The sequence below is a fragment of the Cucurbita pepo genome, chromosome LG09 (genome assembly GCF_002806865.2).
Source record: "Cucurbita pepo subsp. pepo cultivar mu-cu-16 chromosome LG09, ASM280686v2, whole genome shotgun sequence".
NCBI classification, from domain to species: Eukaryota; Viridiplantae; Streptophyta; class Magnoliopsida; order Cucurbitales; family Cucurbitaceae; genus Cucurbita; species Cucurbita pepo.
Genome location: NC_036646.1, coordinates 6523656 through 6536839, shown reverse-complemented (window position 1 = coordinate 6536839; position 13184 = coordinate 6523656). Strand labels below are relative to the sequence as shown.

Sequence of the window (13184 nt, the reverse complement as noted above, 5' to 3'; positions counted from 1 at the left end):
TAACTTTTAACCATATTTACAAGAACCACCAGAGCTCAACTCTTATCAATATTGAGATTTGGATCGAGAGTTAACATTTTCGACTTTATCATGATGAGCTAAATTGATATGATGTTTATTACTATAGTTTTTAACTGTAATTTTTTGCTATATCGATATCAAGATGAGCTAAATCGATATTGTGTTTTAATCTTTTATGTGCAATTTTAGATCATTTTTCGCTATATTTGCGAGAATGATAACACGGATAGAAGTCGATTTTCATTAAGGAAAACTAAATATACCCTTAATTCTTTCTCCCAATGACTACAACAATAATAGCCTTAATTCTATGAGGCATTCAATCATAGTTTTTAAGAATTTGACAAACAATCAAACAAAATTTGAAAACTCCCAAAACTGAGTTTATTTGGTATGTAATTTAATTTTTAAGTTTTTTTTTTCTTTTTTTAAATAAAAATTTAAAAGGCAGTCATATCGCCTCATCATATTTTTATATTGCTATTTACTCGAGTGATTACATATTTTAATGGAGTTATTCATGAAATAAACTCAATTAGTTTTATGCATATGGCCTCATTATGTGGGAGATTAATCATTTTTATTGATTAGGCTCGATTAATCATAGTTGTAGAGAGTCAACAGATTCTATAAATTAGGAACTTAATAAGCATTTTTTATAATTGTTTTCAAAATTTAAGCGGGTTTAAGTTAAATTACAACTCTCGGGCATGTTTTACTGATAAATCTTTAATGACCATTTCAAAAGTCGATGATGAATCGTTTACTTGGAAGATAAAGTGGTTTTGATTTGATGAGAGGATGGTAGAGTGGAGTAAATGCAATGTAAAGTTCCTCACCTAAATTGAATATCATTAATGTCACTTATTTGATATCCTTAATGGAAGAATTGAGTGATTTGCTTCCTACAAATCATGACCTCACCAATGGATTTTTCTTTACCAAAATTGAGCTATTATCTACCTCCACCTTACTTTGAAGGCTAAAGTTTTTCCCCGTTCATCGAGTTGGGTTTGGGTTGACATATTTAATCTAAGTCGTTCATGTGGAGGCATGTGAGTGAAGATATCTTATACAATTTTTGGTATTGTAACGACTCATATTAGGATTCAGAACTTAAATTTGGTACTTGTGTACCTGGACATTTCCCTACTCAGTGAAGACTATTCCCACACACTAATACAACTCATTCTAGCATGCTTTACACATGCATTCCAAGAAAATTTCTATGACGTCACTCAACATAGAATTGCTCTAAGTAAAGCACTCTTAACCATGGAGCTTATATGATTGAGGCACCGAAAAAGAAGGTACACCTTAGTATTAGTGACTTTCAATTTTTTTAATCTCTCTTATCCATATATCCTCAAAATCGTTCTCATTTATTTATGATCTCGATTCATTTATGCACTTCAAATGTCTCTATATTTGAATGTCACCCTTCATTTCTTACAAGTTCATTAAATGTTTGGAAGATAATGAAGTGCATTTCACGGACAGATGGTGGAATGAAGTAAATGCAACGTAAAGTTCCTCCTCCGATGTCATTAAAATGTCAATTAAATGGTAGGTAAACAATAATGACATTTGAAGTTGTGATTTGTGTACCTATCCTTATAGAAGAAGTGAGTGATTTGTTTCTATGAATCATGACCTCAACATTGGGGTCGGGATGTATTCGTCTTCGTAGGGTTTTTTTATTCCCGTCCCCGCCCCATTCTCCATTTTAGAAACTCAGAGTCAATACTTTTTACTCGAGCTCCATCATGTACTATTTACACCAAAACCTTTGAAAAATTAGAACTCTAGTAGAACAGAACAACGATATCGAGTCAAGAGCATCTTTATTCTTATATAATATAAAATGGTGGGTATAAGAATCCATAGTAGATCATGGCCTTCAAGTCGCACGTTGCTTTCTAAAACGAAGTTTTACCATAGCCTCTAATTTCGTTAAACTTCTACAACAACTTCATTTAATTTATACCAAGATAAAACACAATGAAACCTTCCAAATTAAAATATACCCACCTACTAAATACAAATATCAATCGTTCTAATTCAAACAAAGATATATTATATCCAAAAACCCATCTCTCATTACATTACATTACATTACATTACATGACCCTCACTCACTCCATACATCTGAACAACATGAAAGATTCTACAAACTCCAGACAGCAGAAAACAACACCATCATCATAATCACAAACTGAAAATTTAAGTCAATAACAACAAGATTGCAGAGTTTTAGACAAACCAGGTTGCTGCAATGGATGTTGGCTCAAGCAGGGATTTCCTCTTCTTCATCCTCGTATTCTTCCTCTGCAGTTGCATCCTGGTACTGCTGATACTCGGCCACCAGATCGTTCATGTTACTCTCGGCCTCGGTGAACTCCATTTCGTCCATTCCTTCGCCGGTGTACCAATGCAAGAAGGCCTTGCGCCTGAACATGGCTGTGAACTGCTCACTAACCCTCCTGAACATCTCCTGAATTGAAGTCGAGTTACCGATGAAAGTCGATGCCATCTTTAGTCCCTTGGGGGGAATGTCGCACACACTGGACTTGACGTTGTTGGGTATCCACTCAACAAAGTAAGATGAATTCTTGTTTTGTACGTTAATCATTTGCTCGTCTACTTCTTTAGTACTCATCTTGCCACGGAACATGGCTGAAGCGGTAAGGTATCGACCATGTCGTGGATCAGCAGCGCACATCATGTTCTTGGCATCCCACATCTGCTGGGTTAACTCTGGCACGGTAAGGGCTCGGTATTGCTGGGATCCTCTTGATGTTAATGGTGCAAAACCAACCATAAAGAAATGTAAACGAGGGAATGGAATGAGATTGACAGCAAGTTTTCGTAGATCAGAGTTCAATTGTCCAGGGAATCGTAAACAACAAGTAACACCACTCATGGTAGCAGAGATAAGGTGGTTGAGATCACCAACTGCAATATGACAATTCAACAAGTAAGAAAAAAATCTGACCAATAAGTTGATATTTTCCATATAAATGTAAACAATGAATAAAACTACTAAAAGGTTACGCACTTTTTGGCATTTTCGTTCATGTGAATCTGTGGTTACATTTGTGCATAACATGGTTCACAAGAATTTTTCCCTTTTCCTACCTAAGTCCACCCCTAGCAAATGTTGTCTTATTTGGGCTTTCCCTTTCGGATTTCCCCTCGAGGTTTTTAAAACGTGTATACTAGGAGAGGTTTCCACACTCTTATAAAGAATGTTTCGTTCTCCTCCTCAACCGATGTGGGATTTCGCAATTCACCCCCTTTAGGGCCCAATGTCTTCGATAGCATTCGTTACCTTCTCCAATCGATGTGGGACCTCCTAATCTACCTCCCTTCGAGGCCTAGCGTCTTTGCTGGCACACTACCTCGTGTTCACCCCCTCCAGAGCTCAGCCTCCTTGTTGGCACATCGCCCCGTGTCTGGCTCTGATACTATTTGTAAAGGCCTAAGCCTACCGCTAGCAGATATTGTCCTCTTTGGGGTTTTCCTTTCCGACTTTCGCTTGAGGTTTTTAAAATGCATATGCTAGGGAGAGGTTTCTACACTTCTACAAAGAATGTTTCGTTATTCTCCCTAACCGATGCAGGATCTCATAATTAGTATTTAAGTTTGGCCAAAAAGGTGAAAGGAAAAAGTAAAACAAAGGAAAGAACCTACAACTGGGACCCTTTTTACAACTGCCACCAGCAAATAATGATCGGAATTTGGGACTTGAAAACAATCATTTTTATGCAATTGCACGGTACAGCCATGGAAAAAGTAATGAAGTACTATAAGTATCTAAAGAGACATATCAGAACTTCAGACTCAACACCATCCATTTACAGCTTTTGATATAACAATGAGCAACCAAACGCACATTTCAAGACTCAAATATAAGTTCCAGTTTCAGGAGTTAGGCACTTACATGTTGGAGTAGCAAGCTTGAGTGTTCTGAAGCAAATATCGTAAAGGGCTTCATTGTCAAGAACCATGCATTCATCAGCATTCTCGACAAGCTGATGAACAGACAAAGTGGCATTGTAAGGCTCTACAACTGTGTCTGAAACCTTGGGAGAAGGAAATACTGAAAATGTCAACATCATACGATCTGGGTACTCCTCCCTGATCTTTGAAATCAGAAGTGTTCCCATTCCAGAGCCAGTACCTCCACCCAAAGAATGACAAACTTGGAATCCTTTACAAATAAGAAGGAAAAAGATAGTCAGCCAATGTCAAAGAACTCTATGTGCGTTCATGTCGCAGAGACAGAGAGAGTCAGAGAGAGTCAGAGAGATGCAAATAAAAATTTGAAAGATACAAAACTACGCACAACATCAAAGTTGACAAAACAATTTTTTGTTGTTCTAATTGGCAAGAAAGTTGATAAAACAATTTTGTAGAATTACTTACGGAGGGGATGGAAATAGGAAAAATCCTCTGAATATAATGTTTTTTACGATCAGATCCAGAGAAGATTGCATCGAAAACAAAGTTAATATTATGGTTTCATAAGGATCCGTATATTTAAATCCGTCGGTATAATTATATAAACGTGATACCAGAAGCTGGACTGAACGCACGCAGAATACTAAAGAAAAGATTTGCAGAACATTGAACCATTTCTCCAAATTCGAGAAGCAAGAGAAAAGATCCTTCAGAACAAAATCCCAAACACCAAAGGATAAAAGAAGCTAATCAGTATGATTCGAAGACGAACGGTAGAATTTCAACCAAAACGAAATTAAGAATTTAACACAAGAATTGCGAGGCTAGATCCAAAAGGACAATTCCAAACCTCAAAATAAATTAACACAAAAGGAACCAGGTGAGAAAATTGCGCGGGAAATCAAAGACCAAAATCAGTAGTTCAAAAAACAAGAAAAGAAATCCTACTACCTTGCAAGCAATCACAATTCTCAGCCTCCTTCCTGACAACGTCGAGAACAGAATCAATAAGCTCAGCTCCTTCAGTGTAATGTCCCTTGGCCCAATTATTCCCAGCCCCAGACTGACCAAAAACGAAGTTATCGGGACGGAAGATCTGACCATAGGGTCCGGATCTGACGGAATCCATAGTACCAGGCTCTAGATCCATAAGAACGGCACGAGGAACATACCTTCCACCACTAGCCTCATTGTAATACACATTAATCCGCTCAAGCTGAAGCTCAGAGTCGCCGCTGTACTTGCCAGTATGGTCAATGCCATGTTCATCGCAAATGACCTCCCAGAACTTGGCACCGATCTGGTTACCGCATTGGCCACCCTGGATGTGAAGGATTTCTCTCATCTTCGATTATTTTTCCCGGGAAACAAACGGAAAACGATAAGAACAACAGAGAGAAAATTGGAGAATTTGGGAGAGAGACTTGGATTCGTTACTGAACGAATGGAATTGAATGGGTGGAGAGATAAACAGGGATGTCGGGGGCTATTTATACTTGGTTGTTAAGTAAATAACCTAAAATCAAGGGGCATTTTTGCAAAAAATAAAATAAATTTGTCTTTTTCCTTTTGAATTCCAAAAAAAGAAAAGAAACTAAATTTAACCCATTTATTTTCTAAAATAATTATTTTCTATTTTTATAAACTCATCTTTTTAACCCTTTTTACTTTTACTCCTAAATTTAATTAATATTTAAAATTTAATCCTTACCAAAAATTATTAATTGATTTTTAAATACGATTAATAAAATAATTATAAAAAAAAAAACAACATTACTATTGCAAAATTAATACTTAAAATAATAATTGAGGCAAAATTAATTTGATAATATTTTAGAATTATATGTATTTCTTTTAACAAATAAATTAAATAATTTATAAAAATAAAAATAAAAATAAAAATATTTAAAAAGATGTTATGGGCACAAGAGGATAGGATGATTGGTAGAGAGTGAGTTGTAATGGAAAGAGACATGTGATCTAAATCCCCCAATAATTTTTTTTTTAAATTAAATAAAATTTTAATATTACTTTCAATGCAAGCCATAGCTTTTTATTTATTTTTCATTTTAATCTATTTATTTTTAAATTATTTAATTGCGCGGGATAAATAGATAAAATCTTAAATCTTATCATTAATTATGTCTCTAATCTTTTAAATAATAAAAATATTTGATAGACGGTTTAAATCATGACTCACGGAGATGTGTTTAAATTCTTTTTATAATAGTTTCACGAAGGGAATATATTTAATTTCTTTTTAATAATTTTTATATTAAAAAGAAATAAAAATAAAAATAAAGACATTCAAATCTAACAAACATCATTAATATATTAATAAAAACTAAAAAACATAATTAAAATAAATATTATTAAAAAAAAGTAANTTTTTTTTTTTTTTTTTTTTTTTTTTTGTTTCACTTTTGAATAATTGCTTGAAACATAAGGGATTGTGATTAGTGAAAATCACTGCAAGGGGGGTAAGATTCGAATATCTGAAGGCAAGAATATTGGTTGAGATTCGAATCATTCCACAGACAAGATTGATCATGTCTAGTTTGAATGATTCTTGTTGATAAAATATCTCAACGCAAGAACACTTATTTGAGATTCGAATCACTCCACAAGCAAGATTGATCATGATGAGGTTGAATGGTTCTACATGTGACCTAAACTACATAGAATTGCGAAGAAACTTTGTCATTAGTTAGAGAAAGCACAAATGCTCATTTTACTATATTTTCCAAGTCTCTAACGTCTTCTAGAATTTCCTTTGATGAGCTCACCATAGCTTGAATGTAAGTGTACAAGGTTTGTTGTAGCTTCTTGACTCTCGTCCGACCTTGAGGCAGAAATTCTTTTAATTCTAAAAAAAAAAAATTATTTATTTTTAATTAAAAATAATTTAATTCTATTTTGTAGGCTGAATTGTTTTTTGTTTTTTTTTTTTATGAAAATTTGTACTTGCTTTGCAAAATAAATAAATAAATAAATAATAATAATAATAATAATGTACTTTGAATTATTGAACATTGAATTGTACTTTGTATTATTATTTCCTGGCCTTTTTTAGTTGGGAATATAATAAATTAGCAATTATTATTTTATTTTTTTAAAAATTTATTTTTCTATTTATATTTTGAAACTTTTTAGAGATTTGATTAATAGAGTTGTAATTATTAATATTACTGTCTAAATTAAGATTAATATGCAAAACTCATGATTAAACAATAAGGAAAGTAATCAAAACAAAAACAAATTATAATAAAAATATAGATAAAAACTAATTTCCTTACGAGAAAGGACAGTCTAAGTCGGTATACAACTATTCTATTGGAGTGTGCATTCAACCCGATAACTCGGACCAACCCAACCCGAACTATAAGGGTTGGGTTAGATTAGCATTCCGGGTAAAGTTGAGTTCATTTTTGTCACAACCCAGAATTTCGACGGTCGAAATTACCAGGAGTGACTCGACAGACTATGCAATGCAAGAAAGTAGAAGAAAAACAAAATGCAAAAAGTTTCAAGTATAAAATTTCCTTGCGAGTTTCAAAGCGTTCAAGTGGAAAAGAGAAACATTGTATAACATGGGGAAAAAGGGATCGGGGTACATGATGAAATAAATGTAGTACACAAAAGTAAACTAGACAGAAGCCCCGGGACGGCAATTCCTCTATGACTTTCAAGCTCCCGAACACCCCCTTCGCCATGAAGTGTAAATTCACGGACCTGAAAGAAAAAAAAAAGAGGGAAACGGGGTGAGTATAAAAATATACTCAGTAAGCAACCTACTTGTAGGCTCTTAATCGCATCCAAGTTTAAGAGAGAACCACCAACTATGCTCTAGACTCTAGAGTCTCAATACTCTCAGTACACAGATCGGGGTGGAAGGACTTAACCTTTGAAGCGGTATTCAGTGTTTGAGGATGAGGTGCTCCCTCATAACTACATGTATCCCTCGTACAACCCAGCTCGAATTAGTCACTGCATGGTCAACGTCCTTCCGCAAGACGGAATTCATCATGCAGGCGACCTTGACCCACCCGCGTGATCAACATCTAACCATAAGATGGATCCCCATGTAGAGTAATCGATCTACCACTGAGTAACACTACTTCTCTAACAGGCGTCTCGCCAAGCTCAACAGTACCACACCGGAGTAGGAAGGGAAGAGTAACACCTCCCTAATTGACGTCTCACCTAGCTCAACAGTACCACACCGGAGTAGGAAGGGAAATGGAGTATACTCGAACGCTATACCAGCTATGGTCGGCTAAGGTGTCATCTCTCTACACCTCAGGGTCCTAACGTGGTTCTCTATGTCTCAAGGGTAGGTAGATTATTGAGTTACGAGCCCTAGTTTCCAGAATCACTCAATCAAGACTTACAAGTCCATAACAGTCTAAGGTTAAAGGGTCTCTCCCTCTAAGTGTCGCTCACGACACCATGGACCGTAACATCAGGAGGGTCCCCTATCTAAACCCAACTCGATCAAACATAAACTCCTAGCCAGACGCGTCTCTCCACCAGTTGCTCGACGCGTGTCCTCCCACTCTGATGGCCGCATATCCGTCGCCGATTGCCTGAGTTCATCCAATTTCCAGATTTTCGGTCAAATTCTATATCAACCTATTTATTTAGATTTTTCTATCTTCCAAACCGTAACTCGAATTAAATCGATTCCTTCACAAGAATTAAAGATCTCAAGTCCACCTATTCAGATATATTTTTATTGTATTTTTTTTTTATACTCACAGCACTTAATAAATGAAGTCAAAATTCGAGAAAAATTCAGTTTCTTACCGAAGTAGGACGGTTTCTCGATTTTGTTTTCCGACGCGATTTTTGGCCGTGTTTCCTCTGAAAACTTACAAGACTCCTCACATAAAGTGTTGCAACTAGATTATTAAGGTTTAAATCATCTAACACTCTCGGATCTATAGTGAAATCTTGAAACAAGAGAGGTCGCGGACTTGCCTCGCGTTCTTGCCCGTTTCTTGTCGGAAACGAACGATCCAACGCTCAGACCACTCCTATTGATACTCTGAGTAGCTCTAGTAGGAGACCTAAGATTGAGGGTGCTTTAGTTCGGGTTTGGGGCGTTTCTCCCTCCTTCCTCTTCTTAAGAATCCTAACGGTTCATTTCTTTCTCTCTCTATTATTATTATTATTATTATTTTCTTTTCTCTCTTTCCCTTTCTTCCAAGTCTGTCCAGACCCCTCAAGGTTGTATGTGTGGGGGCAAAATTACATTTTTGCCCCTGGTTGACTTTGACCAAAATTTCGATTACATTACCATTTTTTCCCCTAAGTTCCTTGATGCATCCCGAGCATTTCTTTCTCTTACACCGATTTGAAAATCACACTCTAAGTCCTCCAATAAAATCTAGAAACTCACAATGGTTAAGAAGGTGCTAGTCACAAAAATAGAGCGAATTCTACCTGTTGGGCTCGGGGTGTTACAATTTTTCTGAACTCAAACTGAATCGGTTCGATTTCGGGTTCGTGGATAAAATCTTCGGGTTGGCCCGAGCCAAATAAAATATATAAATTATATTAAAAATCTTTATGTATTAATAAGTTTGCTAGAGTGTTTCCTTAGCCTCTCTAAGGACACCGAAGCTCGAGTTTGACGCTAGGGATATATATTTTATTATTATTTTGTTTAATTTCTTTTATATTATTTTATTATTTTTAATTTATCTTTTTCTTTAGTAGAGGGCTCTCTACCTCTATCGACTCCACATTGCAATTAAAATATTTTATAGTATTTTTATTTTTTATTATATAAACATGTCTTTAGTTTTATGACATGTTGAACTATGTTAATATGTTACAATTTTCGCTTGTTAATTTTTTTATTGATTTTTTATGTAAATAATTATAGATCGATTTGTGTTTGTTTGTGAACTTTTAATATATTTTATCTAAGATTGTATTCGAATAATTATAAATGATGGATAAATAAAATAAATAAAAAAATTGAAAACTCAACAAACCCAACCCGAAAATAGAAGGTTGGGTTGGGTTGTGAAAATTTTCGGGTTGGGTTGGGTTACCAATCCAACCAACTCGAACTTTTGGGTTGGGTCAAAAAATTCTCTCAACCCAGTCCAACCTAATCCAACCTGGACCATGTACACCCCTACTATCCTACCTAATAGGCCATCGGGCAAAAGGAGAAGAGAGATTGACAATCGTACCACCACGGTTGAAAAAGTGTGTTCTCTTCAGATAATACGCATCGTAGGCCATCTTCGTTTTAAGTATTCAACTTTCCCTCGAGACAAAACGCCCTCTAAACTTTTACGTTTGAACAAGTTCAATCTCTTTTTGATTCTCTTCATCATTGTCTGAACTTCAATCTAACGTCTTGATTTGTCTGTTACTTCTACATTTGAAGTCTAAGCTCGACACCGTGAAACCATTCACACGATGAACTTCAAAAGCAAATTTATTCGAACTTCATAGTAAAGAGTCTAACAAAGAATCTAACGATCAAGGGTTCGTTCTAAAACCTCAAAAGAACAATGACGAATTGCTTTATCAATTGTTGTTGATTCACAAAGACCAAGTAGTACTCCAAAGGAACACTATACTTATCAAGGCATTAAGCCTTTATCCAACATCTCAGCATATAGTTCCAAGGCAAGAGAATGGGAAGGCAGCTTCACTTCGACAACTTGGAAAAACTCTTTGGATAAACATATGATAATCTTAGCAAGACAGACGATCAATCAAATGATCGCTAACCAGTTGTGAATCTGTGTGAGATTTCACATTGATTGGAGAGCGGAACAAAGCATTCTTTATAAGGGTGTAGAAATCTCTCCCTATTCCCCTCTCCCTAGCAGATGCGTTTGAAAAATCTTGAGGGGAAGCCCGAGAGGGAAATCCCATAGAGAACAATATCTGTCAGTAATGGGCTTGGACTGTTACAAATGATATTATATCCAGACATAGAACGATGTGCCAACAAGGATGTTGGGCCTCAANTGGTGACCCGATTCGGCCTGGTCGGGAAGAGATTCACATAGAGACACTAGTTACGGGAATCACTTTCTATGTTAGCGGGAGGGGGCGGGCTTTCCTATGGTAGTCCCGCTGCGGGCTCTGACCGTCTGTCCCGTCTCATCTTTCTTTGGCTATACTTTTATGTAGCGAGGACGCAGAGCCCCAAAGGAGGGTGGACACTGGGCGATTTGCCAGTTAGGACGTTGAGCCATAAAAGGGGGTGGATTGTGAGATCTCACATTGATTGGAGAGAGGAGCGAGTGTTAGCGAGTATGCTGGGTCCGAAGGGGGTGGATTATGAGATCCCACAGCAATTGAAGAGGACGCTAGACTTCGAAGGGGGTGGATTGTGAGATCCCATGTCAATTGGAAAGGGGAACAAAGTGTTCTTTGTAAGGGTGTGGAAACCTCTCCCTAGCGTCTGCGTTTTAAAAACCTTGAGGGGAAGCTCGAAAGGTGTCCAAATAGGACAATTTTTGTTACAGTGGGCTAGAGCCGTTACAATCCATATCTCTTTATCAGAGGGGAAGCTCGAAAAGGAAACCCCAAAGAGGACAATATCGGCTAGCGGTGGGCTTGAGCTGTTACAATCCATATCCCTTTATCAGATTAGTATATGTTATAGTTTCTGAGAATAGTAACTTTGTGCAGTCGATGGTGTAACGACCCTAGATTTTTACTAACCTAAAGTCGCTACTATCATCATTACCTATGCTCTTATGTAGAATTGGATATTTAAAACTTTATCATAAAACATTGTCATGAACTTACATGTTCAAAAGCATCTTTAAAACAACATAAGGAAGTACTGAATAAAACAAATAAAACATTAAAGATAAAAGCACCCTACACTAACTTATGCATGTGTCATGGTCTCTACTTGATGTCGTTGTCATCTATACAAGGGTATCTTGCCTTTACCTGAAATAGAAGTAACACGAGTATTTTAAGAAATACTCAATAAATGACCTCACTATTGGGGTCATGGAATGCAAACACATGCAACACATGACAAGGGACCTATCATTAAAACCATCGTAGGGGTGGCCTCCAGTCCGGACAGAATTGGATGTGTAGTACTTCCCTACACACGACCCACACGTGTGAACGTGGATCCCCAGGCGGTTTGCACCCTCCCAAACCCATCATAGTCAACCTAGCTGTCCGTAGCAACGTCTAGAGGTCAGTAGACCCTCGAGTGTCATGCGAGGCATGATCATCATCGTCATCATAGTGTAAGCATCCGTACTCATTATCATAAATAAGAAAGTACTCTAATGACACGCCCCTATACTCCGTTCACATATTACCCTAGGTAACATGCATGCATTGACCTTCATACCTACATCATCATTAACATTAATTAGGGTTGTGTGTCTTAGAAAATAAATCATCGTCATAAACTATCATGACATTTAATATATGCACATCATCTTAATATAGAATAACGTCATAATGTTTCATACGATACAACGCATACAATTTCTAGTCTATCTTATGTTATTGTCACTAATTTATCCTTAATGAAAGTTCGATTCGATCCTTTAAAATCTAAATCAACCTATGTGAACTCATGACATCAGTTTCAAGTTCAGACTTCTCTAAAATTATTTCTCTAATTTACATTGGTTCATTGATCCATATGTTAAACTCCATGTGAACATTAGAGTGTTTGCCGGAATAAAGTCTGTTTATTATACAATCAATTTAAGGTTGTTACAACTCTAATTTTAAGTCAATCGCACGAAGGTGCGCACAAAAGGCTAACTATGCCATTGACCGTGCAACAAACCCAAGTGGGTATTGCATGCGGGGACAGCAATGCATGACGCCCAGACAAACGTGTCCTCAGCCGAAGGCTCTAGGTGCAACTTGCGTTCAAAGGTTTGATGGTTCATGGGATTCTGCAATTTACACTAGGTATCACATTTCGCTACGCTGAGAAGTGGATAAAAGTAGGTGAAATTGGAGTTTTAACCCAACAATTCATACGGAAGCGAACTGAGCTAAGGGTTGGATTTTTAGTTTAACTCGACTCAACCCAATTTACGAACACGGTTCAATTGGCCCGGAAGACACTAAAAAACACACAAAATTTGGTCCATCGCCATCCTGGATGGCCGTAAACCGTGGTCTTGGAGGTGTGGCAAATCCTGCCAGACTGGCATCCGCAGATTCCACTA

At 36.7% G+C, this 13184-nt stretch overlaps 1 protein-coding gene across 1 annotated transcript; it reads right to left on the bottom strand.

Annotated features, from left to right (window-relative positions):
• Nucleotides 1-2037: 2037 nt before the first annotated feature.
• LOC111801771 (tubulin beta chain) lies at nt 2038-5440 on the bottom strand. Its single transcript, XM_023685921.1, has 3 exons — nt 4936-5440; nt 3965-4234; nt 2038-2976 (listed from the first exon to the last, which is right to left on the bottom strand). The coding sequence occupies exons 1-3, from the start codon at nt 5327-5329 to the stop codon at nt 2309-2311; spliced, it is 1332 nt and encodes a 443-aa protein (XP_023541689.1). The 5' UTR covers nt 5330-5440; the 3' UTR covers nt 2038-2308.
• Between the last annotated feature and the right edge of the window lie 7744 nt (nt 5441-13184).